The sequence below is a fragment of the Artemia sp. Qi Xiang Cuo genome, chromosome 14 (genome assembly GCF_049724085.1).
Source record: "Artemia sp. Qi Xiang Cuo chromosome 14, ASM4972408v1, whole genome shotgun sequence".
NCBI lineage: Eukaryota > Metazoa > Arthropoda > Branchiopoda > Anostraca > Artemiidae > Artemia > Artemia sp. Qi Xiang Cuo.
In genome coordinates this window covers 64,861,079-64,885,229 of record NC_142807.1, presented here as the reverse complement: position 1 = coordinate 64,885,229, position 24,151 = coordinate 64,861,079, and the positions used below count along the sequence as shown (strand labels likewise).

The following is a 24,151-nucleotide window of genomic DNA, read 5'->3' as shown; positions in this document are numbered from 1 at the left end:
GTGCAAAAGCTTGGTCCAGTCCGTCTTAGTTTCAACAACCAGAGCAATCAATGGTTCACAGCCACTGTCATTTGACAATTACTAATCAACGAATATTCATTTGTGTTATTCAAGCACACAGTGAATATGTTCATGAACTGAAACCCCTAATGATATATAGTTTTTGTCTTTACCTTAGATGTAGTAAACGTTATTATGGGCCAATATCCCGTTTTTGTCATTAGAGGTCTTCGAGGCTCGATTTCGTCTTTTCTGACTTCGAAAGATTACGGCGATCGGAAAAACTACAACTTTTAAACTAGGTTAAAAAAGACTTCTTGGAATTGTTGGTGTGAGAAAAGATGGCATGAAATTCAATCCAAGTCCCACCCAATGTGCTACTACCCGATTTCTACCCGATTACTACCCGAAATCTCCGATTTCTAAGGTTTCTATACATTTAGAGCAAAAAAAAAAAAAAAAAATCGTTCATGAATTTTTACAACATTCACAGCTGAAAAAGAGTATTTTCTGCATGCAGAATGCACCCTTTTTTCCGTGAAGAAATTTGTATGTGAAATAATAAAAACCAAAAGTACAAAGCAGAAAACACCATCCACAGACTGCAGGATCGAAGCGCTTACACTGCGGCCCTCAAGTCTTAAGGCAGTGGCGACGTAAAAAAAAAATATTGAAAGTTGGTTTTTCCTTTTATAAAACAGGTAAAAATCATTAATAAACGCTTCTTTTCATGGAATTTCATTGATATGCTCGAATAAAACATCAGCCTATATAAGAACTGGGCTAGGCCATGAAATTCGCTTCTAATATAAAAACAAAACACTTACCAAGACCTCTAAGAGGCCTTGAAACCCAGTGGCGTCACTAAGAAAGATAATGCCGATATTACCGCATAGCGGTAGAGTAAATTATCATTTTAGCATTTATTAATACTAAAATTATCATTCTAAATATTGCAACAGAATGAAAATGTTTATTTTCAGTTTCTATTTTGGAAATGGAATTCCGTTAAGAGCAAAGTTATGCCATCCCAATTACTATATCTTGCGGCCAAAAGTATTGAAATACGTAGTATTTACTATACAATTCAAACATTTTTAATCCAGTATTTTTGGATCTTTTAACATTAGGCTCTAAAATTATGGAAATTAATTTTCTATTTGTGATAAATAAAATAAAAAATAATCTAGGCGTGGCTCAACTGCAGATGCCGTAAAACCATCCATCAAACTAACCCAAAATCTAGAAATTTCCCGCCCCCTTATACAAATCAATTTGAACAGAAACTTTAAAAAAATTATGTCAATACTTCCGGCCAAAAACGTTTATTCTCATCAAAACTTATCTTTGGGAAAGAGGGATTGGTTCCTGTCTCCAAAAGAGCCCCCCTGTTTGAAACTGCCATTCAAACTTGGATAATCCAAGTTACGATTCCAAGGATTTTCTCATGAATATTAATGTCCAGGAGCGGATAAAGAATTAATATTCGGCTCGGCGATCAACGAAACTTGGGCTGTCCTAATGGTATTTTTTGCTCTTCTACTCTTATAATTAGGGCAACTTTGACCTTCCTTGGGGATCACATACCCCTAAAACCAACTCTTGGATCCGTCCCTGTTAGTGTCCTACGAATTGTATATATTCTAAGCTCTAATGGTGTTTTTTTTCAGCAAGAAATGGTATTTGAGGAGTTCTATTTCAATCACATTGACAATAGCATAGCAAACCGAAAACTTAAGGAATTTATAAATTACAAAGAATTTTGTAGATCAGATATATCAATAAAAAAAAAATATTTTGTCAATTTGAAAATATAAATTTGCCAAATTTGTCTTCTAAGCTACCGCCGAACTAAGTTTCTAAGTTTGGCGGGGGGATTTACTGGAGTAAGTGGGCCTTGTTATTCACATATCCCATTGTTAATTGTCGCCTCAAAAAAAAAAATCATATGTACGTGCCTGATAAGAAGACGTCTTATTTATAAACACACATAATTTGGTTTGGGGATTAAAAGCAGCTGCTTTATTTACAGTTACGTGAAATACTACTGTCAATATAGATTGATATTTTCACAAGCAGATCTAATTCGTGCCTTTTTCCATCCTCTTCTTCTTAAAAAAAAAATAAAAAAAAAAAAAAATAAAAAAATAAACGAAATGCAAGCCCTGCTGTTAGGGTTCACAGCCACGAAAGTGACAAAAATCTTTCTAACAATTCCTCCACTGGCTAACCGTTTTCTTTCAAAACAAGAGAAAATTGTAACAACATTATGACTGTATGGTTATCCCGAGGAAGGCTCCATTTGCTTTCTATTCCTCTATCATTTATTTGTCTTCACTATGATAAATAAATTATATGAATAAATATTTAGATCTGTCATATAAATCTTTACCAAATAATAGAATTATGAATCCAATATATTTGACAAAACCAAACACGGGAATTTGGTCCTTCTCAAAATAAAATCTTGAAACCCAAAATTACTTCAATTCCAAAGAAATTTACGCTTTTTGGAGAGCTTTTAAACATATTTAAGAAAAGGGCTCTCAATCCCCTTACCCGCTCTAACTGAATTCTCATTTAATACAGGGTATCTAGCAATAATTTAGGTAAACAATTATTGTAACTACTTTCAAGCACTAGAGTTTGGATTTTACAAGAAGTGAAATTATAAACTTGAATTCAGAAATCTAGCGAAAAGATTTCAAAATGTGTGTGGTTTTTTGGACACATTTCGTGGAAAAGGAATTTGTTTTCAAAGGAAAATAGTTTGGGTTTAAGTTGAATATTTTAAACTTTGTTCGGGTTTAAGTGAATACTTAAAACGAAATAAGTCAGTCTGAACTAATTTTAGATAGAACCCTGGGAAGCCATTGCGCAGAAAATAAGAAGTAGGATATGCACTTCGACGTGGAAGTCCCTTTGTTGCTAATATAACCCCTTCCCGAGCTTTCGTGTCATTTCTGGTAAACCATGGATGCCATGGCCGTTGACAAAGCTAGATGAAGAATGGGGCCTTAAGGCCAACATCTAGGATAAAGTTAGTCCCGTCTAGAATATTTATAGTTCAATGGAAAGTTCATACTAAACAGTAAGGTTTATCGTTTAAGAGGCCAAAACCCTCTAGAGTCTTCGGATAGCTCTTATAATATCAACAACCATCTACAAATGGCATTCCAAGTATGATCTGTAGTTTTAAGGTTCCTTTCTAAATACAAGCAGTGGTACACCAAGGATGACACCCCCCCCCTGCCTCAGGGAAACTCGACTTATGCATATAGAGGTTTTTTCAAACTGTAGGCAAGCAAATAAGATCCGAATATCGCAGAACAACAGGTGTATTAGCAACACAAAGATGCACACGCTTCGGATCTTTAGAGGGATCTTTAGAACCGAGGGGGGCCTTAGGGGGATCCTGATCTCAGAGTGGAAATGTCCAGATGTCTATGCATATGGGTATGCAAAATATTATGTTCAGAATGTAAAAAAAAGGATGTGGCACTCTGCAGACCGAATAAAATTCTGAGCGTGCCACGGAAACCCTTGACTGGCACAAGCCTTACCTATCGTCCAAATTCCACTAATGTTGAAATAGCTACTTAGATTTGAGGAAAGTTCGAAATTCTAAAAGCAAAAAGTCGAAAGCAAATAAACACAATAAAGGTTCAAGTAAAATTATCACATTTAAAGGCCTTTTAACTCTAGACTTGTTTTCTGAAGGCTCTTAATTTAAATGCACAAACTTTTATGAATACTTGACAATTCACACGAGATTTAATGGAGGAAAAAGGTGAAAGAACCAAGTAAATTACAGAAGCAATCAACTTATATTGAAGCATGTTTTTATGCAATGGATAAAGGCAACACATAGGGAGACTTTATTTTCGATATTAATCATTAGCGTAGTCAGGCTTGATCCAGGGCCATTCAAAGAGAGGAGGGGTGCGGCAGACTCTTTTTAAGGCAATACGTTAAGCCTTTGCTAGCGTAGTTTATCAATTATGTTGCTATGTTTTAAGCATGTAATTAAAAAAATATATCTATCAAGAAATGAAAGCGTGTACCTTTCTTAATTTCATAAATAATTCTCAACTCCTTTCGTATTTTGGAATTCTTTCCTGGTTAGAATAATGTTTCAAATCTTGCGCCGTCATACATTTCTAAATATATAGGCGAATATCCAATACTTATTCTTGCGGCACATAAGCATTTTTTCAACAATTGTTAGCAACAAGTAAGGACGCGGAAAACCGCATTAAAGTCCTTTGCAATCACCGATCCCATCTATCTGAGAAACTTGTTCAAGGCCTCGTTTGAAAAACATTAGTCATAACTCTTGTTCCGAAAAAGAAAAACATCTAAAAATCAAACAACAAAACATTGCATTACACTCTCTTAATCCCCTTGTAATCCTTTTTTCGACAAAGTAAACATTTTTTTAAGTTCAAAGTTATGGAGCAAATAATTACGTGAATATTTGATAAAATATTCACGCTCAGTTCTTATCATAAGATCCAGACAAAAGCGTAGACTTTAAATTATTGTGCAAATTAGCGTTGTCTGATGGACTTGGTCACGCAATTGGGGGGCTTTATTTACACAGAGGAGCATTAAATTGTTCAGCCAGCGCATTTTTCAAAATTATTTCATTTGAAAAATTGCAACTTGAGTAAATTTTTGCTAGGTAAATGGTGCGTTCGGCACATTTTCGCTTTTATGGCTGAACTATCTTGTGTAAGGGATCTGACAACACTGGCGCAAACAGCTTAAAGTCTAGTCATTGGTTTGATTTTTTTTTTTACATTAATACTTGTCAACGTAAAAATGAATTGTTGAAACATGATTAACTTATTATGTAACAGAAAAGGAAAAACAATTTACAGAAAAAAAATATTATGTTAAAAAAAGAATATTGGGTTAAAAACATTTTTATCTGTTGCTATTTAAAAAATGAATTTCCATACAGTTTTAAAGGTTTCAGAAATAAACAGAGCGAAGTACAGTTTTTCTAAGGAAAACAAAACAAAACTCCGGTAAATAAAAAGACAGCTATCTAAAATTCTAAGTTACTCTAACTGAAAGCACTTTAGATCCATAAAAGGTTGCCAGTTTCTTAAAGCGGCACAATTTCAAATATATATATATATATAAAAAAATCAAAGCAAAAATTTATGAGCCTACATTAGCCTATTTCTGATATATAGAACACATTGGACGTAATATATTGAAATATCTTAAATTTTCTGAATTGAGATTAAATGAGAATAGAACTCGTTAAAGAAGAGTGGTAATTGAATGGTACTTAAATTTTCTGTTTATATTTGGTGCCCTGCTAACCCTTTATGCTTGGGGACATAACATGGGCGTGGCTAGGGAATTTTTCCAAGGGACAACTAGCCAGCTAGAGGGGGGGGGGGTACAAATATACCATCTTCTATCGAAATTTTGTGTTGCATTCGTTTTTAGGATTTTTCTAAAGAGGGCAAGGGGTGGTGGTACTGGGAGTTCTGGGAGTGGCACTGTTCACCCTTGCACCCTATTTAGCTTTGCCCATGGAATATAATGCAAGTTTCGAACGTTCCTATAAAAATCAAAACACAAATGAAAAAAGAAATAAAACTAGACTTGTCTACACACAACCTTCAAAATCTCCAGTTTCCCAACTGAAATGAAAAAAAAAAGGAGTTCCAACCTAGAAAATATTTACATATGCTTTCTTCCGATCATAAAAGTTCTGAAAGACCTCCAAAAACACTGAATAGGGCACATTCACACTTATGCACTCCGCTCGACATAACTCCGCTCGGAAAGTTACGCTCGACGTAACTTTATCAGTAGGTTTATTATTACTTTTTCAAATAAAAATGATATGAATAACGTTGACACTAGCCGAGTCGAAGGACATCTGGAATAGCTGGAAACCATTCAAACCTATCACAGAACTCTCTAGCGAGCAGTCATTCTTTCTTCGATGGAGTTGCTCCTCTGATGGAGTCAGTGACAATATATAAATGTAATATTTTAATCTTCAAATCTCTTTTAAAATCCCAAAATAATAGTTGATTCCTTTTCGGTTTTTAAGGAAAGATCCATGTTTACCTTTAAAACAAATAGATCTAGCGAATATGCTGGTTAACAAATAATGGCTATATTAAAAATTGGCCGATTCATAACTCTATTACCATAATCACTTATTCGTAATTATATTACTTGTCTTAAAAATTAATTATCACTCTTTTATGGAAGAAGCAGCAGTTAACGAAGTAGATCTTCCTCGAAAATTCATCGACTTTTATTTTGGACATGATTCTGGTAAACAATAAAAGCTTAAGACATTATTTTGTCACTTTTAGATTGTCACTGACTGGACGAAGTAGTCTCCCACATTAGAAATTTGTCCCTGACCATTCAAACTGGGAAGCTTGGCTTCTGCTTATCATGAGGGATTCCCTCAGTAAAACACTGAACAACTGGGAGACTGGCAACTTTAACACTAGCGGACGACTGAAGGAGTAGTTCACTATTTGTAATATTATCACAGACATGCCGAATTGGCACGGGACTACTATGCACACGTAAGCTGCTCGCGATGCAATCGCTGGAGCTGGCAGTACCACTGGCAGAATTTGGAAATGTCTTAGGCTCGGTCCTCACAGGGCTTTTTTTTGTTGCCCTAGACTTACACGGCACTTGAACACACATGGGGGTTGTCCCAGGCTCAAGTGTAAACATTGGGGTTGGGATTAGGTGACACTTATCTGACACAGGAGAGGATTTCTTATTTGAAGTCCCGTTGCTCATACTACTGCAGCGATTACGAGAAACCCCTAAAAATAAAAAATAAAATTAAATAATTCGTACATTTAGAATTAGTTTTTAAGTGATTTTACCCTATCTTATAATACGATAAACAATTTCTGATGTCTCAGTTTGTTCGTTTGTTTTTTGTTGTTGTTTTTTTTTTGCAGATTTGTATATGAGAGAGGGCGGTCACACCCTTGGTAGTCAACAGGTTGGTATAAATATAAGTAAGAACTGCTAAAATTATACTGCACCCAAGCGAGTGGCCAGCCATCCTCCCTCCTTGACTGGGTCTGATACTGAAATGGGAATCCTATGTCACTACATGATAACATATTACACAGACATTTTGAACCAGCGAGGTAACTTACCCCAGAAGTTGGCTCATATACAGTGGCGTCAATTCACGAAAATTTAGAGAGGGTCAAAATCTATTTTTTCGAAATTTCGAAATTTAGAATTTTTCGAAATTTAGGGGGGGTACAAATTTGTCGTTTTTCTCAATTTTCCCAACGCAAATACCCGAAAATTGTATTCTTCAAAGTCTAGAGGAAGGCAAAAATAGAGGGGGCACATGCCCTCTCCTGCACCCACCCAGTTAACGCTACCGATCATATAGCTCTTCTAAGAGGCCAGAAATAATAATAATACTGGAATAAAAAAGGAAATAAAAGCTTAAGCGGAAATGACCCGCTAAAATTTTTATGATATTTAGTATAATGAACAAAAAACAGGGATTGAAACTCGAGATGATGAAAGCATAGTGTAATTTGGCAAAATACCTTAAAGGGAAGTGTTATATTATCAAGCTTGTATTCATGGGGAGGGGGGAGTCCGATGGGTAAGTTTTGAAAGCAACTTAGAAATGAGTTTCTTTTCTCACGTTTCGCCAAGCGTGTTTAGTTTTTCTGCAAGAAGAAACATCTGAGACATTTCAAAGACCTCTAAAACATAATTTTGTGTGAAGCATTTTCTTAACCTATTTTGTTTCCCACATCTTTAATATGAAGTCTCTACTTGGCTTCGTATTCACAGAAGTGTTTTCAACAAAGGTCGAATAAAGGTCCATTTCAGACAACTTAGGCTATACGAAATCTTAAAGTGGAAGTTTTAAATAGGAAGGAGATAGAATTTCGAGGAAAGAAAATTGCGATGGAAGAGAAAGTATTTTTGACAGCCAAAAATTTTGTTCCCTATCTTTATAATAAAATATTTCCAAGCTGCATTGATCTTGGTTTGTGGTCATATAAGCCTTAAAAAGACGAATGTAGTCCACATAAGACAAGTTACAATTTTTTTTTAAGTGGCATCTTAAGTAGAAAGAGGAAATATTTTGACATCTAACCCCCTCCCCCATGTTTAATATAAAATCTCTGCAAGCCAGAATGCACTTTGCTTCGTGTTCACGGATGTGTTTTCAGCAAAAACCGAATATAGTCCACTTCAGACAACTTAAAAAATTTTTTGAAGTGAGGTTTTGTGCAGGTTCTTCATTCTTAAAACGGCCCCAGTGTCTTTAATCTTATACAGCACACCCACCGTCAGGAAAAGACACGTGGGATCAATGACACCCCCTGGGAACAAGACACAAAAATCGTGTTAAAAAGAGTAAAATTAGAAATAGGATAAAGGGTATAAATATCCTCCAGAACCATTGAGGATGCATAGGGTGTCGAATCGACATAATTGAAGCTAGAATTCAACCTTGGGCCCCGTATTATCAAGCAGAGCATGAATCCAGTGCTACCAAAGGTTTAGATTAGAAATACTCCCATTTAAATCCTGGTAAAAATAGTGTTTCTGGTAGTTTTTACCCTCTCCACCCCCAGGGAAAATATTCTTCCACCCCCATGGAAAATATTCTGGCGGTGCTCTTAGTATAGAGACAAACACCAAAATGAAGCCGTATAGTCCGGGGGCCACTAAAGCGTATCTCTTTTATTTCTGAGTTGAGGTGGTCAGAAAAACACAGTCAGTTTGACAATAGTTTCCGGCTATATCGACCACGCTGAATCCGAATATGGGTGGCGGCAAAGTTGGAGATCACGGCTTGACCTTGTAAAAGCAAAAAAAAAAAAAATACAATTTTTCGGCCTATAAAACGTGTACAAACTGTTCATTTTTTTTCTAAGGTTGTACCACTCTGATTTAGTGGAGCGACATCTCATTTTGGTCCTAATATGGTCTTCTTATTGAATATGTTTTCAACTAAACCACGTATCTCGGAGCTTTCTATATTTTTTGTGTCTTTCATTCTTTTCCAAGAATTTACCTTTCGTATTTAGCTTCACATTGCCGTAAAGTTCAAACCTTAAACTGTTCGATAAAGCCGTATAGAATTTTTTGAAAAAGTATAGACCAAACAATATATGCAAAAATACACTTTTCCAAAATGATGTGACACATCTTTTATGCTAGAATTTAACACCAAATCCGAATACGAACTTTACTTTTCAACCAAATAACTTTTTTTTTTTTTTTTCTTTTTTTTGGTTTTAATTAAAAGTGTATTTACAATGCTGACTGATTCTCAGTTTATCTGCTGATAAGAATGGGACAGTGACAGTCTCCCTACAAATCCTAAGCCAAGAACCTGCCCTGGTCATCTTCAAAGATTGCAATCTGTTAAGCCAACCTTTCAATATAGTTGTGAAAGATTAAGTGATCGTGAGTGTTCAAAAACATTGTTTATGTCATGTGTGCAGTGGGCAACAGCCCGGAAGCACTATCAACAACAACAACAACAGCAATATTGTGAACTCTGTTGCTGATTAAACTTGAGGTTGGTAGTGTGATTGAGAAGCTGTACTGTTATTGATTGGAGCTAAGAATAAGAACTGAACGACGCCTAATGCCTGCCTTATGTAACTATGTAATGTCATGGACAGGTAGGCTAAATAACTTTCTGATTGCTGGAAGTGAGTAAACAGAAACTGAGTATTAGGCTTCAAGATGAAAACTTGTAGTTTTCAACAAAACTTGAAAACTTGAGTTTTTATCTCAAAATGTTTGACGAACATGATGAGCATGAGTGAATTTGATGGTGAAGGAAGCAAAAATGCAACCTTTGAGAAGCGCCGAGAAAACCTTGTCAGTAGCCTAATGTGGTCTCTGTTGTCGAAGACCATATTGATCCCTTTACATGTGATGAGGAATCATTGGTGAATATCATTTCAAATCAAGTCGCTGATGAAGCAGTGGCAAAGAGCCTCCTGAGAACACGTGCTAGTGGTTTAAAAGCATTGGAAGTATACTTCGATGGAAAACCCAACCCCTTTTCCAAGGTTAAAGTAAATACTATTGATTGCGAAACAAAACAGGCCAAACGTTCAACGACCAAGACCGGTAGCAACATTTATGCTGAATTGGAAGCTGTTAAAGGGATATTGGTTACTGTTGGCACTATTCCAGGATCTACGCTTGAGATGCTAAGTAAGATCTTGCCGAATTAACTTTTGCCCTACGCCTCAGCAATATTTGAAGCAGTAGCTAGTGAACGTATTAAACTTTGATCGGGTACCAAGGTGAGTTTCCTCGAGTTCATTCGCACCTCTGAAAGTTCAGAAAGTTGGACTAGCGAAGTACCGATTAACACGGTCAAGGGAACTGGTGTGATGGTAGATTTCATGCCGTTAATCCGGTTGCAAGTGCCAGAAAAAAACGAAACCGTTGAGGCATTTTCGAAACAAATCCTTGCAAGACTCTTAAATCGACTACAACCTACAACCGAGCTGCATATTGTAGCTGATCGGTATGACGGAGTTTTCGGCCTTGTAAACATTTCCGGGAGTCCTATTGTTCTAAAAGACAGTAGTGGATGGCATGAGCGGAGAGGAAATACAGTGACGAAGAGTTTTATCGTTACGAAGAGCATGGTGCTAGAAAACTGGGATATTTTTCTTATGCAGTCAGGGAGTAAGGCAAGACTTATCGAATGTATTTTTGAATTGTGGAGCCATGTCTGTCTTTCTAAATTAAGATTTACCATTTACCTCTCTGGTGGATTCAGTGACAGAATGAAGGCGCTAAAACTGGTCCCATCCAAAATGACTTTAGATCCGAACCCGAACTACGAAGCAAACTTGTTCAGCACACATGAAGAAGCAGACACGCGTGTTGCTCTCCATGTTGCCGATTGCTACAGAAATGGATGTTCCCGAGTAATTGTTGAAGCGAATGACACAGACATTGTTGTCATTTTATTACAGAACTATGACGAAATATTCCTCTGCAGGTGTGTCCCAGACTGTGAACCCAAGCTCTACGTTCAGTTCCGTGACTAAGTCTTTCCGATCCATAAAATTGTGAATAGAACATCGTGGGCTGTTGTAGAGTCAATAGGGCTGCTACTTTGCATTAGAGGACGTGATACGGTCAGTCTTTTCTTCTCGAAGGGCAAAAAACATTTGCTACATCTGCTGTTAAATCACAGCTCATTCAAGAAAGTGCTGATCTTAAACTGAAAGTGAGGAGTGATATCAAAAACATCATTATTTACGAGCCCAAAATCTTGCGTATCTGTACGAAATTGGCTGTATCGGTATATAGCAAAAAACAGTCCGAATTTGATTCTCTCAATGACCTCCGAATTCATTTATTTGCCAGAAAAAAGAACTTGAACAGCTTACTCCCAACAGGTGGTTCTTTCGTATATCACGTCAAGAGAGCTATACTTCAGTGGAGCATTATTCTTCAGGCTCTGATTCCTAAGCCCTATGTCTTCAACCCACTTGAGTTTGGCTGGGCCCATCACGAAATTTTAGGAGTCAGTCCACTGACTTCAGCGCTGACCTCCTGGCCTCCATCTGTCAACAAGGCTTCAAGCTTTTATTACTGTAAAACTGTGTGTGGTAAAAAGTGCCCTTGTTTGGGGCACTTTTTAAAATAAAGCCAAGCGACATTCTTTGCGCATGTGGTGGGCGATGTGGTGCCGACAGCAACGGTTCGGACGAGGATTAGTGGGATTTTTTTGGTATGTTTGAGGAAAACCGTTGGGATGTGCGGGAATTGTATTTTTGACAGGCTTTATCAGTACCTTTACTAATTAAATTTCAACACGTATTTTTATATACATATACAGTACTTAAAATAATAAACACTCTTTAATCATGTTACCGGCTTAAGCTTTCAGCTTCTGTCAAGCATATTTCTTCCGTGTCCGTTTACTAGCTTGCAAAGCTTCGTAGGTTCATTATAATCTGGATTTACAACTATATTTCCAAGAAAATCAGAGCTTATAGCAAATTAAATAGCATATAGCAACTAAAGTTGAAATACGATGACCAAGACTACCCTTGGACTCGGCGTCACAACTTGGCATAAAAACATGTCCTGCAATACCATTTATCAAAAAAAAATTAGACCTACAAATAAGTAATTAGCCTACAGCAAACGAAGTTAAGATTGGGCTGCAAAGTAAAGTTCATATTCGGATTTGGCGTTAAATTCTAGCATAAAAGATGTGTCACATCATCATTTTGGATAAATTTATTTTTGCATATATTTTTTGGCCTATACTTTTTCAAAAATTCTAGACGGCTTCACCGAACAGTTTAAGCTTTGAACTTTGCGGCAATGTGAAGCTAAATACGAAAGGTAAATTTTGGAAAAGAATGAACAACAAAAAATTATTAGAAAGTTCCGAGATACGTGGTTTAGTTGAAAATTAACCTTTGAATTTTGAGATTTTTGGGGAAAATTAATAAATATTAGCCTATAGCTCCTGGGCTATACAATATATTGGAAATAATTTAACATATTCTATGAGAAGACCATATTAGGACCAAAATGAGATGTCGCACCACTAAATCGGAGTGGTACAACCTTAGAAAAAAAATAAACAGTCTGTACACGTTTTATAGGCCTAAAAAGGGTCTTTTTTTGCTTTTACAAGGTCAAGCCATGATCTCCAGCTTTGCCACCCCCCATATTCAGATTCAGCGTGGTCGATATAGTCGGAAACTAGTGTCAAACTGACTGTGTCTTTCTGACCACCTAGTTGTCACATTATAGTAGTCTGACCCCCGGACTAGTAGCATTACGTTTTCACATTGACAATTTTAAATTTATTTTCTTATCCAAATTCAAAAAAAAACGGTACTTTAATGATATACGAGCTACCTAATTTTCTTCTAATATGTTTCTCTTGCACTCAATCCTAATGAAATATATCAAGGTAAGATAAAAATATAATTCTTTAGAAATAAATTTGGGCTATGTATTAGCGCGTTAGGGGAGGGGGGGTAAAGTGTAGCGGGTCTTCATGCCTAATGTGTTAGAGACAATTATTCTGCAAATTATTTAGTAAGAATTGTTTTCTAGCTTCACAGTGTCCAAATACTTTAACCCCCACCCCACCCCCCTAATGTGCAAACACATAGCCTAAAGTATATATTTTTCATCTATTCTGTCACTTGTCTTTGTCTTGATTCACGCTAAGCTGAAAGAAACTAACGAAAAAAACCGGTTCTATAATACATCAATGAATGAACAACTTGAGCGGTAAGGCGTATATCATTAAGTACCAAAAAGCTCACCGAGAAATACTTAGAACGGAATATTCCCTTCTCTATAAGATTTTTAAAAAGTTGACTAAATACTAATATGTAGAGTTACATAACTGAAGGCAGTGAATTCAAGGTGCATTATAGTGATTGAGACCCCTCACTTTACTCCTTTCCTGGCAGTAACTGTACAGTAACTGGCAGTAACTATGGCTAACCTGGCAGTAACTATGACTAACAAAGTCCGGGTAAGTCAAAATCCAGGTAGTCAAAAGTTCTGGATAACAAAGTCAAGGCCAAAGGATAACATAGGTAAACAATAAAAAGGGCATACATTGCAAAGATTTAATCTAAAAAACCGGTATCACAAATCCAGATGGGCTAAATTTGCACTTCAAGGTCTAACTACTCGCAAGCTCTTCAGATATCATCGCAGAGAGGCACCGTTGCCGACTTATGCGCTAGCCGGCGTTGGAGCAACTAACTAAGCTATGGAACTAAGGGTCAAACTTAAAAACAAGCCAAGCAGTAAGGTCTAGGCGCTGTGAGGTCTTAGTACAGTCTAGTGGATTAAATCTCCTTCCATCTTACTCATTTTGAGTAGTTCTAAAAGTAAGTATAGTTGAAAGGATATATCATTCAATTTTATGGAAGGATATAAAAGTCGAGGCCAAGGAAGACTTATACAATGTCAAGTCAAGGATCGTTGAGGAAAAGCAATTCGTGTTCAGACACAAGAGATAGAGGTCAGAAAGGAAAAAAACAAAGGAAGTAGAAGGGAAAATGGGGTATATAATATGATAATTGGAACGATAACAAAGGAATGGGAACATAATGGAGAAATTTATATCGTGACGGATCATATTTTGAAACGAGGGGGTACATTTTTCAAAAAGACAAAAGAGACAGGTTACACGACGCATACTATGGAAAAAATTCAATCACAGAGGGGGATTCAGGCCTCCATCCCCCCAATATTCAGTATGAGCCTAAAATGAGGATCCGAATGTACACACAAAATTAGAAGCTGGCTCTTTGGCTAGGGCCAGGAAGATGACGAGCTGAGGAGAATCCTACTTGTAACCCTAACACATTTATACAAACAAATCTTTCCTCCAGGTAAGGATACCCCATCCTACAACAGGGAATCTGCTCAGCTGATTGAATAAAATTACGCACTAAGGCATTCTTCCAGCATTTAATTCGTTGCCCATTTAAGTTGGCATTGTACCAGAATTTTGACTTAAAAATACTCGAATCTAACTCTTTTCTTATTGGCAATTAATCTCTATTGGTGCGATACAGAAGAAAAGCTCCAAGAATTAGTGAAATTGTGAGATTAATACATTGTTAGAAACGGTGCCAATCCAAGAAGTTTTTTTCCAGACGGCAGAAAATGCTCTGACCAACAAAATTCCCGGATGGAAATAACCAATCTCTCTTAATTCAAGCCAAACATATTTTTTGTAAAAAAAGCATATAAGGGGTTAAACACTATGCATCAGTGGTATATATCAATTTATAAATTTAGGCCCGACTTAGATTAATTCAAATTAAGTTTTAAATCAATCTAATTTAGTTGACTTAAATAGCCCTATAATGATGATTATCATTATCATTACGGGGAAACTCAAGGATAGAATCTCCCTTAGTTGAAGTTTTTTCTTTTCGTTTTTGTAAAGGCCACACAAACTAGGGGTTAAGCACTATAAATCCACGATTTACACGAATTGGTGCCTACAAGTCTAAAAAAGATTTGATTAAGCTTGAAGTACTACTACTACTACCACTACAACTGTAGACAGCTCCGTTGCACCAAGCGGCCTGGAGCCAAAATAGTGGTGCACGCACCATTATCCCATTATGTTCGAAGCTTCACTCTTTACCCCCTCCAATGAAGTTCCTATTTCCCGAAAGTCTGTTTTAGTTGAATAAAATGTCTAAATTAATGATCTTTTCCGGTTACTCAAACAGCATACCGGCACATAGGAGAGAAAATGAGGAAGGGGTAACTTCCCTAGCCTAAGATTAGTCTGGGGGGGCCTCCCCGCGGAAAAGGTTTGGGATATTTTGACCCGAGACTTTATGGGGATTTTAGACACTTGCCTTGGTGCAGTTCTTTTAAAAAGCCCCTTCTCCTTAAAATTGTTGCTGTGTATAGCTCTGTCTACCTAAGTCAAAATAAATTCCCTGAAAAAAAAACGAAGTCAAATAGATGCAGCATTTAAGTTAGGTCAAACCAAACCAGTTATCAATTACGCTTCATCGATTGGCGAATTCTGTACAATCATTGCAATATGTTTGTTTTATAATTAGAGTTAGATAAAACATAGTTATCAGTTACACTTTAGTGATTGGTGAATTCTTTGCAAGCATTTCTGTATGTCTAATTTTTTATTACTTCCATTCGAAACACATTATTGTCTACCCTTTGCTGCAGTTGCTGGAGATGTTTTCAGCGCAGAAAGCGTTTTGATTTTGGACATCTGATCTACATCCAAACAAAAAATATTACTGTCAGTATTTCAGCTTGTATATATTTATTCTAGAGGTGAATGGCCAAACATGTTTTTCATTTCAGAATTTAAAATAAACTTTAAGAACCTCAAATCTAGATGGCAGTTAAGTTACTTCTGGTGTATACGAGACAATAAATTTGAAGACACCTTAGATCAAGCATTTTTTTTTTTGCAAAGGACACATACCGAAGCCCCAAGGAATTTGCAACTGAGCGTAATACATTAAAAAGAAAACACTTATAGTTTTGCAATTCAACGCCTAAACCGCAATTGTTGCAACTTATTTTTTTTATGAAATTTATTCTTTTTTGCTCGAAGATATTTGCTAAGAATAGCAGGACTTTTAAGGATGGCTTTACGCAACATTTGGTTTTCAATTGTCGCAAAACATAAGAACTGAAGCTAAAACACCGAATAAATTAGGCTATTGAAATAAATAGTCACCGACTAAAGGGATTCATTCTGAGGGATGGAGGGTGGTTGACAAGTCAACCTAGCTATGTTCCGCGCTTCAACAGCCTAAACATAGGCTGAATAAAGAAACTTTTCGTTGTTTTCACTGGCTTGAAATTACGCAAAAGGGCGTATAACAACTACTACCCCTGCTAACTTTCTATTGCAGTACCAGTGGCAGATCCAGGGGGGACCCCCCCCCCCTAACATAGACTAAAGTAGTGTAATTTACTTAATTAACGCAAGTTTACCAAACTAAAACCAATCTCTAATTAGAGCGTGATTGCACAATTTACGCAAAGCATAGAAGCAAACAGCGCACTGCAACTCGTGAGTTTAATTTGTCAATGCATTCAGTGATTTCCTAACATAGAATTATAGTTCTACTTGCAGAAAACAACTCTTGATATACCTATACATTTGGTGCTAAAGGTCATACATCCAGCTTACGCAGAATTGATTTTAATTTCATTTGTCCTTAATTGTGATTATCGTCTTATTCTTTTTGGCGTGTGTATGCTTTCTTTCTTTCTTCCTTACATTTTTTGTATTTATTGTCGAATGAATCTAGCAATACTCAAAGTAAGTGGCTCAGATACTAAAGTAGTTTGATCCAGAAAACACAATTTGAGTGAAATGGCAAGATATATAAAAATATTTTTTCTGTGGTGTAAGGGGGCTGGGGCTTACATCTATCACTCTTTTTGGCGATATTTTATCTTGTATTACATTAAAAAAATAGAAACTCGGCCCCCTCTCTATGATGTTTGGTTGAAGCGATATAATCTCACTAATATCCTAAATAATGTGATCTGTCAACTTCAGTCAAATTAAGGTCCATCTGCAATGATGTGTTTCAAGTGTCAAATTTTGGTTGCACTAATTTGAGCCAATCAGATTTCTCATCGGATCTTTGGTTTGGCTGAAAAATTCTACGGAAAATCCTGATTGGCTTAAATTAGCGCTAGCTAAATTAGTAAAATTGTATCGTGAATGGGCATTAAATACAAACATATTATATTCCTTCATAGATTACATGACTGCAGTATGGATACGTAGTCTATTCCAGACTCTAATTTTTTCCCAATCTAACTCGGAAGGTCGCAGAATAGATCCTGAAGGGACAACGTCCCCATCTCTTTTCTCTTTGTATGTCAGAATCTGTACTGAAGCGCACAAATTACAGGAATATAATCCTACCAAGAGTCAGGATGGGCTATCAAATTTCTTTGAGTAATCGATTACCTGGATATCTGATTTACGCAGTGAAACGTCATTCCCGCAGACATTGTCTATCAGATATTCCATAAAAAATATGTCTGCAGGGCAAGCTTCAGTCACCTATAAATCTGAACGTCTGACATTTAGATATTGTGAAATACACTTTGTATCCAAGCGAGACATGAACTAGGGAATGGGAAATTATAAAAAAATAGCCAATTTGAGTTAGAATAAAACTGGTATTTGCCGTAATAATTAAACCAAAGGGTTATACGCTTGTTCACTCATATCCGTCCTCAGGCCGAGGACGGAGATTTTGAAATATTTTGTGTCCAAGCAAGGCATGAACTAGGGAATGGGAAATTATAGTTTTTTTTTAGCCAATTGTGCTTTGAATAAAACTGGTAATTAACGTTATGATTAAACCAAAGGGTTAGAAGCTTGTTCATTCATTTAGACAGAGGATAGAGATTGTGAAATATTTTATGTCTAAGCAAGATTGAGGAGAGCAGCTGCCCCCCAATAATTTGAAGAGAGAAATTATTATATAGCCCATGCCCCTTGACTTTGCGGATGTGATCCCCTTTTGCCCCCCAAATAAAAATGCTGGAGCTACACCCCTGGCAAGACATGAACTAGGACAACAGAAAATTATAAAGAAATTTAGTGAATTTTAGATGCAATAAAACTGGTATTTTTAAATTAATGAGAAAATCAAAGGGTTATACGCTTGTTGATTCACAGAGAATGAAGATAGGGAAACACTTCGTATCGAAGTGAGAAATGAATTAGGAAAATGGAAAATCACTAAAAAAACTGTCTATTTTAGTTGAAATAAAAATGGTATTTGTCGTAACAAGAAAATCAAAGGGTTTTCAAATAGACAGAGGATAGATTGTGAAATACTTTGTGTCATGAACTTTGTGTCAAGGCATGAACTAGGGAAATGGCAAATAAAAAAAAAGGAATTTAGCCAATTTTATTTGGTATAAAACTGGTATTTAACGTAATGATTAAACAAAGGGTTAGATGCTTGCTCATTCATTTAGACAGAGGATGGAGATTGTGAAATATTGGATTGGAGATTGTCCAAGCAAGACGTTAACTAGGACATTGGAAAATTTTAAACAAATTTAGCGAATTTCAGTTGCAATAAAACTGGTATTTACCGTAATGAGAAAATCAAAGGGTTAGACACTTTCTTATTCATTTAGACAAAGAATGAAGATTGCGAAACTCTTTGTATAGAATGTGAGACATGAACTAGGAAAGTGGAAAATCATAAAAAAATTGTCGATTTTAGTTGGGATAATAATGGTATTTACCGTAGCAAGAAAATCAAAGGGTTAGGCGCTAACTCATTCATGTAGGTCACAGTTTATAGAATTAGCAGTATGATCATACCCTATCTCACCCATTATAAAAACCCGGACCAAGGTGCGAGTGCTCCAGAGAACGTTTTTGCAGATAGAAACATAAGCGGCATTAGATCTTTTCATGGGTAGACAAGTCAGATTTCTCTTGGACACGAAACAAGTGGAAACCCGGTATTACGAATAATGCACTTTGTAACCATTTCTCATTGATTGACGGAAACAGATTAACCCGTTAATGCAGAAAGAAGTGGGAGGAGCTTTTTGTTCGTACCGAGAATGAAGACCAGAAATGATCTGCGATAAACTTACTGGATAATTCTATAAACTCTGATGTAGGTAGAGGATGAAGATTGGGAAATACTTTTGGATCCAAACAACACAAGAACTAGCAAGGTCGTACCCAGGATTTTTTTTTCAGAGGGGGTTTTACTATTTTTTTTTTGGGGGGGGGGGCATACAAAATTTGTTTATGTCCATTTTTGTTACGTTTATACGAGTCAGACAAAAATTTCGGCTGGGGGGGGGGTCAAACCCCTAGCTCCCCTGGATATAGCCTTATGAACTAGGAAAGTGGAAAATTATATAAAAAGTTTTTTAGCCAATTTTATTTGGAATAAAAATGGTATTTACCATAAGGATTAAATCAAAGGGTTAGATGCTCGTTCATTCATATAGGTAGAGGATGAAGATTAGGAAATACTTTTGGATCCAAACAACACAAGCACTAGCAAGGCCGTACCCAGGATTTTTTTCGGAGGGGGTTTTACAAAAAAAAAAAAAATTTTTTTTGGGGGGGGGCATACAAAATTTGTTTATGTCCATTTTTGTTACGTTTTTACGAGTCAGACAAACATTTGGCTTACGGGGGGTCAAACCCCTAGCCCCCTGGATATGGCCTTATGAACTAGGAGTGGAAAATTATATAAAAAGTTTTTTAGCCGATTTTATTTGGAATGAAAATGGTATTTACCATAAGGATTAAATCAAAGGGTTAGATGTTCGTTCATTCATTTAGGTAGAGGGTGAAGACTGTGAAAAACTTTGTATTTAAGCCAGACAAGAGCTGGGGAAATGGAAAAGTGTATAAATTTTAACAAATTGTAGTTGGAATAAAAATAGTATTGACTGTGATGTAAATATCAAACAACGCTTGTTCATTCATGTAGGCAGAGCATGAAAATTGGAGAAGACGCCAAATATGGAATACACGGGGCATGCTCAGAGCCGTTCCTAGGGTTGTTGGTGCCCGGGGCAAAATTAGTTATAGCGCCTCCTCCCGATTCAAATATAAGAAAAAAATCAAAGTGATAAAACTGATAAAAGTGGGCACCCCCCATTCGTTGCGCCCCCAACTGCGATCCAATTGCCCCCACCCTCTCCGTTAAACGGCCCTGGACATACTCGTAGGAGCGTGATGTGCGGTGGAAGCAAACAGAAAGAGATATTACTATCTAATACTTCCGTGCTACAAAGCGGATTTCAGTTCTATTGGCTAATATGTGTAATGCATTTCGCAAGCCAATCGCATTATTCCTTATTTTTGGGGAGAAAAATAGCCTCACCTTCTTAAACCGGGTTAAATAATAATACGGATTAACCAATGCTGAGCGATAAATCTAGATAGACAAAGAAATACAATTACTAAAGAGACTAATTGCTCCACTTTTTGAAAACCTGATTGGCTCTTCTGTGAGAAATATTAAGCCAGTATAAAGAACGGATAGTTTTGAGTCATAAATATTGTATAAGTAAACTTAAGACATAAATTTTGTCTGTGATTGAGAATGAGCAAGATGTGAGGATGGAGAAATTGTCATAGGCCTATATGAAATATCTGAGTCATGCTTGTAGGGACAAGATGTAAGTCTGGACCAAGGTGTTACAAACAGGCAAGGTGTCACAAGAATCCTAGACTGAATTTCCAATGAGAATCTCCTCATTTGTTCATTCTATTTACTTCAAATTTCTTTGGTTGGCAAAGATAATATGCCAGCCAAACCGGAGGCTGAACCAAAGGAAGAGATGGGATTGCGGCATTCGGCCAATATTATGCTTGGCTTTTGAGTTTTAAAAGGGGTCCGCCCTTTAATTCAGACCAAAAACAGTTGCGGTACAAGCTGGCGGAAACTAAAAACAAGCCAACGTTCGCAAACAGCGGCGACATACTCATCTACTGAGGGTTGTGATGACATGTAGAGGGTATCACCACTCTAACAAATATAGCAAGCAACATATTTTCAGGTTAGCAAATATTTTTTCAGAAAATCCTTGCAGAAAAATCACGGCAACCATGGGCACCATCTAAGACGGTCTTGGTCTAGACCTGTACGTTCAAATAGAACTCAATAGTAGTTCCAAAATAAAGATAGATGATTGGAACTACAAACTTGTTTATGCAATTCAGGTTGGCACTTTGACGGTTACGCCAGTGCAGTCTAACTTCGATGCCAAACAGAGCTCGGAAAGTGATGCCCTGTCAAAGGAAAAGAGACATCGGTATTTCGTTGGTAATAACATTGATTTGCGACCGGCTAAAATTCATTGACGAGTGATATTGGCCATTTGCTATGCTCGAAGCCTTTCCATTTCTCCCTTCTTTGTAGTGGATCGCAATTTGACCTCGATAGCAATTTGTTGGACAAGTATAAACATCCTTTATCGAAAAAACACATTGCTTTAGTTTTGGCATAAAAGAATCCCGTAAGATAAAAAAACAATCCATCGTTTTAAGCCTTTTTTTAAGCCATCATTATGCCCTAAAACACAGTGGTAGAGAAAGGAAGGGTAAGGAGATACAGTTTTTCCGGGCACATTATCTGTTCGGCTGCCATTTAGATAATTCGCTGGTGCTGAAAAAGATATGAAAGAACCGAATTCGCCTTATACGTCAACATAAAATATGTCAAAATACAAACTCGAAAACTGGAGAACATTGATACGTTGATCGAAGAGGCCGCATCAATAGTAGCCTAATCGTTTTCAGTTACAAAATAAACGAAAACATTGTTGTTTCAATTTTTGACTGGGAGGGGGGGGGGTCAGCTATTCAGAAATCTTCGAGAAAGAAACGTTTTTTTTACGAGAAGGATTTTTCAATCCTGAAATCATCCTGATTAAAAAAAGACATTGTATATCTATGTAGAGAAAAGTGGCCTGAGCGTGGCCATAAGTGGAGTGATTTCAGATACACAAAAGTTACCATTTATTTTTCAGTGCGACAGAGAGAGTGATTATTGACAAAACAAAATAGAAAACACAAAATGAAAGTTTTGTAATATACCTTATGCTTGTGCGGCCATTTCTAAGCATCAAACAAAACACAGACCGTTAAATTCCTCAGAGTGATTTTGAGGCAAGGAAAAAAAAAAAAATCACCACATGACACCCTGTTTCACAAGAAATGGTTCTTAGGGCCAAATTTTTTGCAGTGGCTTGTAATTCGACATCTAAAGAAACATTTCGGGCTGAATATCGACATCAGTTGTTGAAATAAAAATGCTCTTGGACTCGATAAGAAGTTATCCTAAAATGGAAGGACGAGGCAAAAGGGGATGGCTAGGGGACGTCAATTGGAGGGGACACTTACTCCGTAGATTTTTTTGTCCCCGCTCGATAGTTTGAAAAAGGCTTTTTTTGGGAGCTATTTTCACTGAAAAATGCCCCTTTTCTGGTGCTTTCATTGAGAAAGCAAAAAAATCGCCTCCTTAAATTTAAAAAATATATTTTGTTTATATTTTACTTTGGATTTAAATTATGCCGAAGATATAAAAAAAAACACTTTTGCAAAAAAGAGACAGTAGGTACATTAGTGCGCGTTTTCGTTGCTATTAACCTAGCCATTACTTTTTTAGATACTTTCCCATTATGCGGGCCTCTCGGGTTAACCGCAATAAAGTAGGCAATGATAAAACCCGTTTTTGACGTGTTAACCGCTATAGAGTAGGCAATGATAGCGTGGTTTTCATTGCGTATACGATATTAAACTGTGGTTTCTTGGGGTTTAGGGGGGGGGGAAGGTACCTAGGTTAGGTTACGTATTTAATATATGCAGTGCTTTTCCCCCCCCCCCCCAATGCGCAAATTTATAGCCCAAAGTTGTTTATAAACTATTATATATTCATCCTATTTTAATTTTTTTCATTAGCATTAACCAAACCTGACTTTTTAGAGAGGCCAGCATAATTGGAAAGTAGCCTACCCTTTTTTTATAGCAAAAAAAAAAAAATAATAATAAAAACGAAAAACATGCGTACTTTGAGAAAATGGTAAGTTAAATTGAAATAAATTCAGAGTGAAATTCAGAAATCAAAACAGATTAAAGGAAGTTTTGATTTTTTTTTCTAGTTATTAGATAGCGCTACACAGTCGCAGGAACTAGTCGTTTTTAATTCCGAATAAAACCACAACAAAACCCTCGCGTTTCCTGAGCTCTAGCATTTGGAAATGTATGAGAAGCAGGTGAATCTGCTGATATCTCAAATCTACATGTATAATTGGTATGTATTCGCGACTCACAGCCAATCACTGACTATCAGCTTTGAAAACGATCGGCATGGGACGTTCTACAACGGGTACTCGAAGCCAGAACACTACTTCTCGTTGTATATACAGTTACAGTCCACTTTATACTGTAGCTTTTTTTTCCAAATATGATACACATTTCATAACACACGAATAGGGTCTGAACAAATACGTCACAAACTTAGTTCAGTTGCAGCCTGGCAAAAATAGGTTTTTCCATAGACATACCGTGATGTGTACATTAGAATCACGCATGCGCGAAGGCGGTGTATGAATCTTGTGTGGTTTTAAATGTGTTTAAATTTTTTTACGGAGAGTATAGCCTTTTCCGATACTGCATATTCTCTCTGCTGTGATACAGTCAGTAGGTCTAATTAAAATGGTTACGAATCTTTTACGTAGATACGGTAACTTCCGGCTACTCGAGTTGAGATTTTTTGGGAAATAATACTTTGTTTTTGGATGTTTTTAGTTTTGCTGGACAACGCTGCACTGTCAATGACATTAGTAGTTTCCAATTCCCTTCAAACCGATGTTGAAGCACCAACACTTCTATTCCACACATGCACAGAGGGTGCGCGGGGCGATCCACAAGACACATCCTCTTAAGAAAAATCCCTTAATCCCCCTTAAGGCTCGGAAATTATTTTTGTATACAGCTAGAAGTATTCTCATATATGAAAGAATATTCGAAGAAGAGAAATTATTGTAAATTTTAATAAGAAAATAGACGTCATGCATCAAGGAAAATATATAA

At 36.6% G+C, this 24,151-nt stretch overlaps 1 protein-coding gene across 2 annotated transcripts in view; it reads right to left on the bottom strand.

The window, feature by feature from the left end:
• Positions 1–3,428: 3,428 nt before the first annotated feature.
• Positions 3,429–24,151, bottom strand: part of LOC148944753 (uncharacterized) — a 222,363-nt gene continuing 201,640 nt past the window's right edge. For both annotated transcript variants that reach the window (XM_089099791.1, XM_089099792.1), the window contains exon 5: positions 3,429–6,827. In XM_089099791.1, coding sequence (XP_088955917.1) covers positions 6,409–6,827 — 419 coding nt within the window. In that variant the 3' untranslated portion in view covers positions 3,429–6,408. The remainder of the gene's footprint in view (positions 6,828–24,151) is intronic.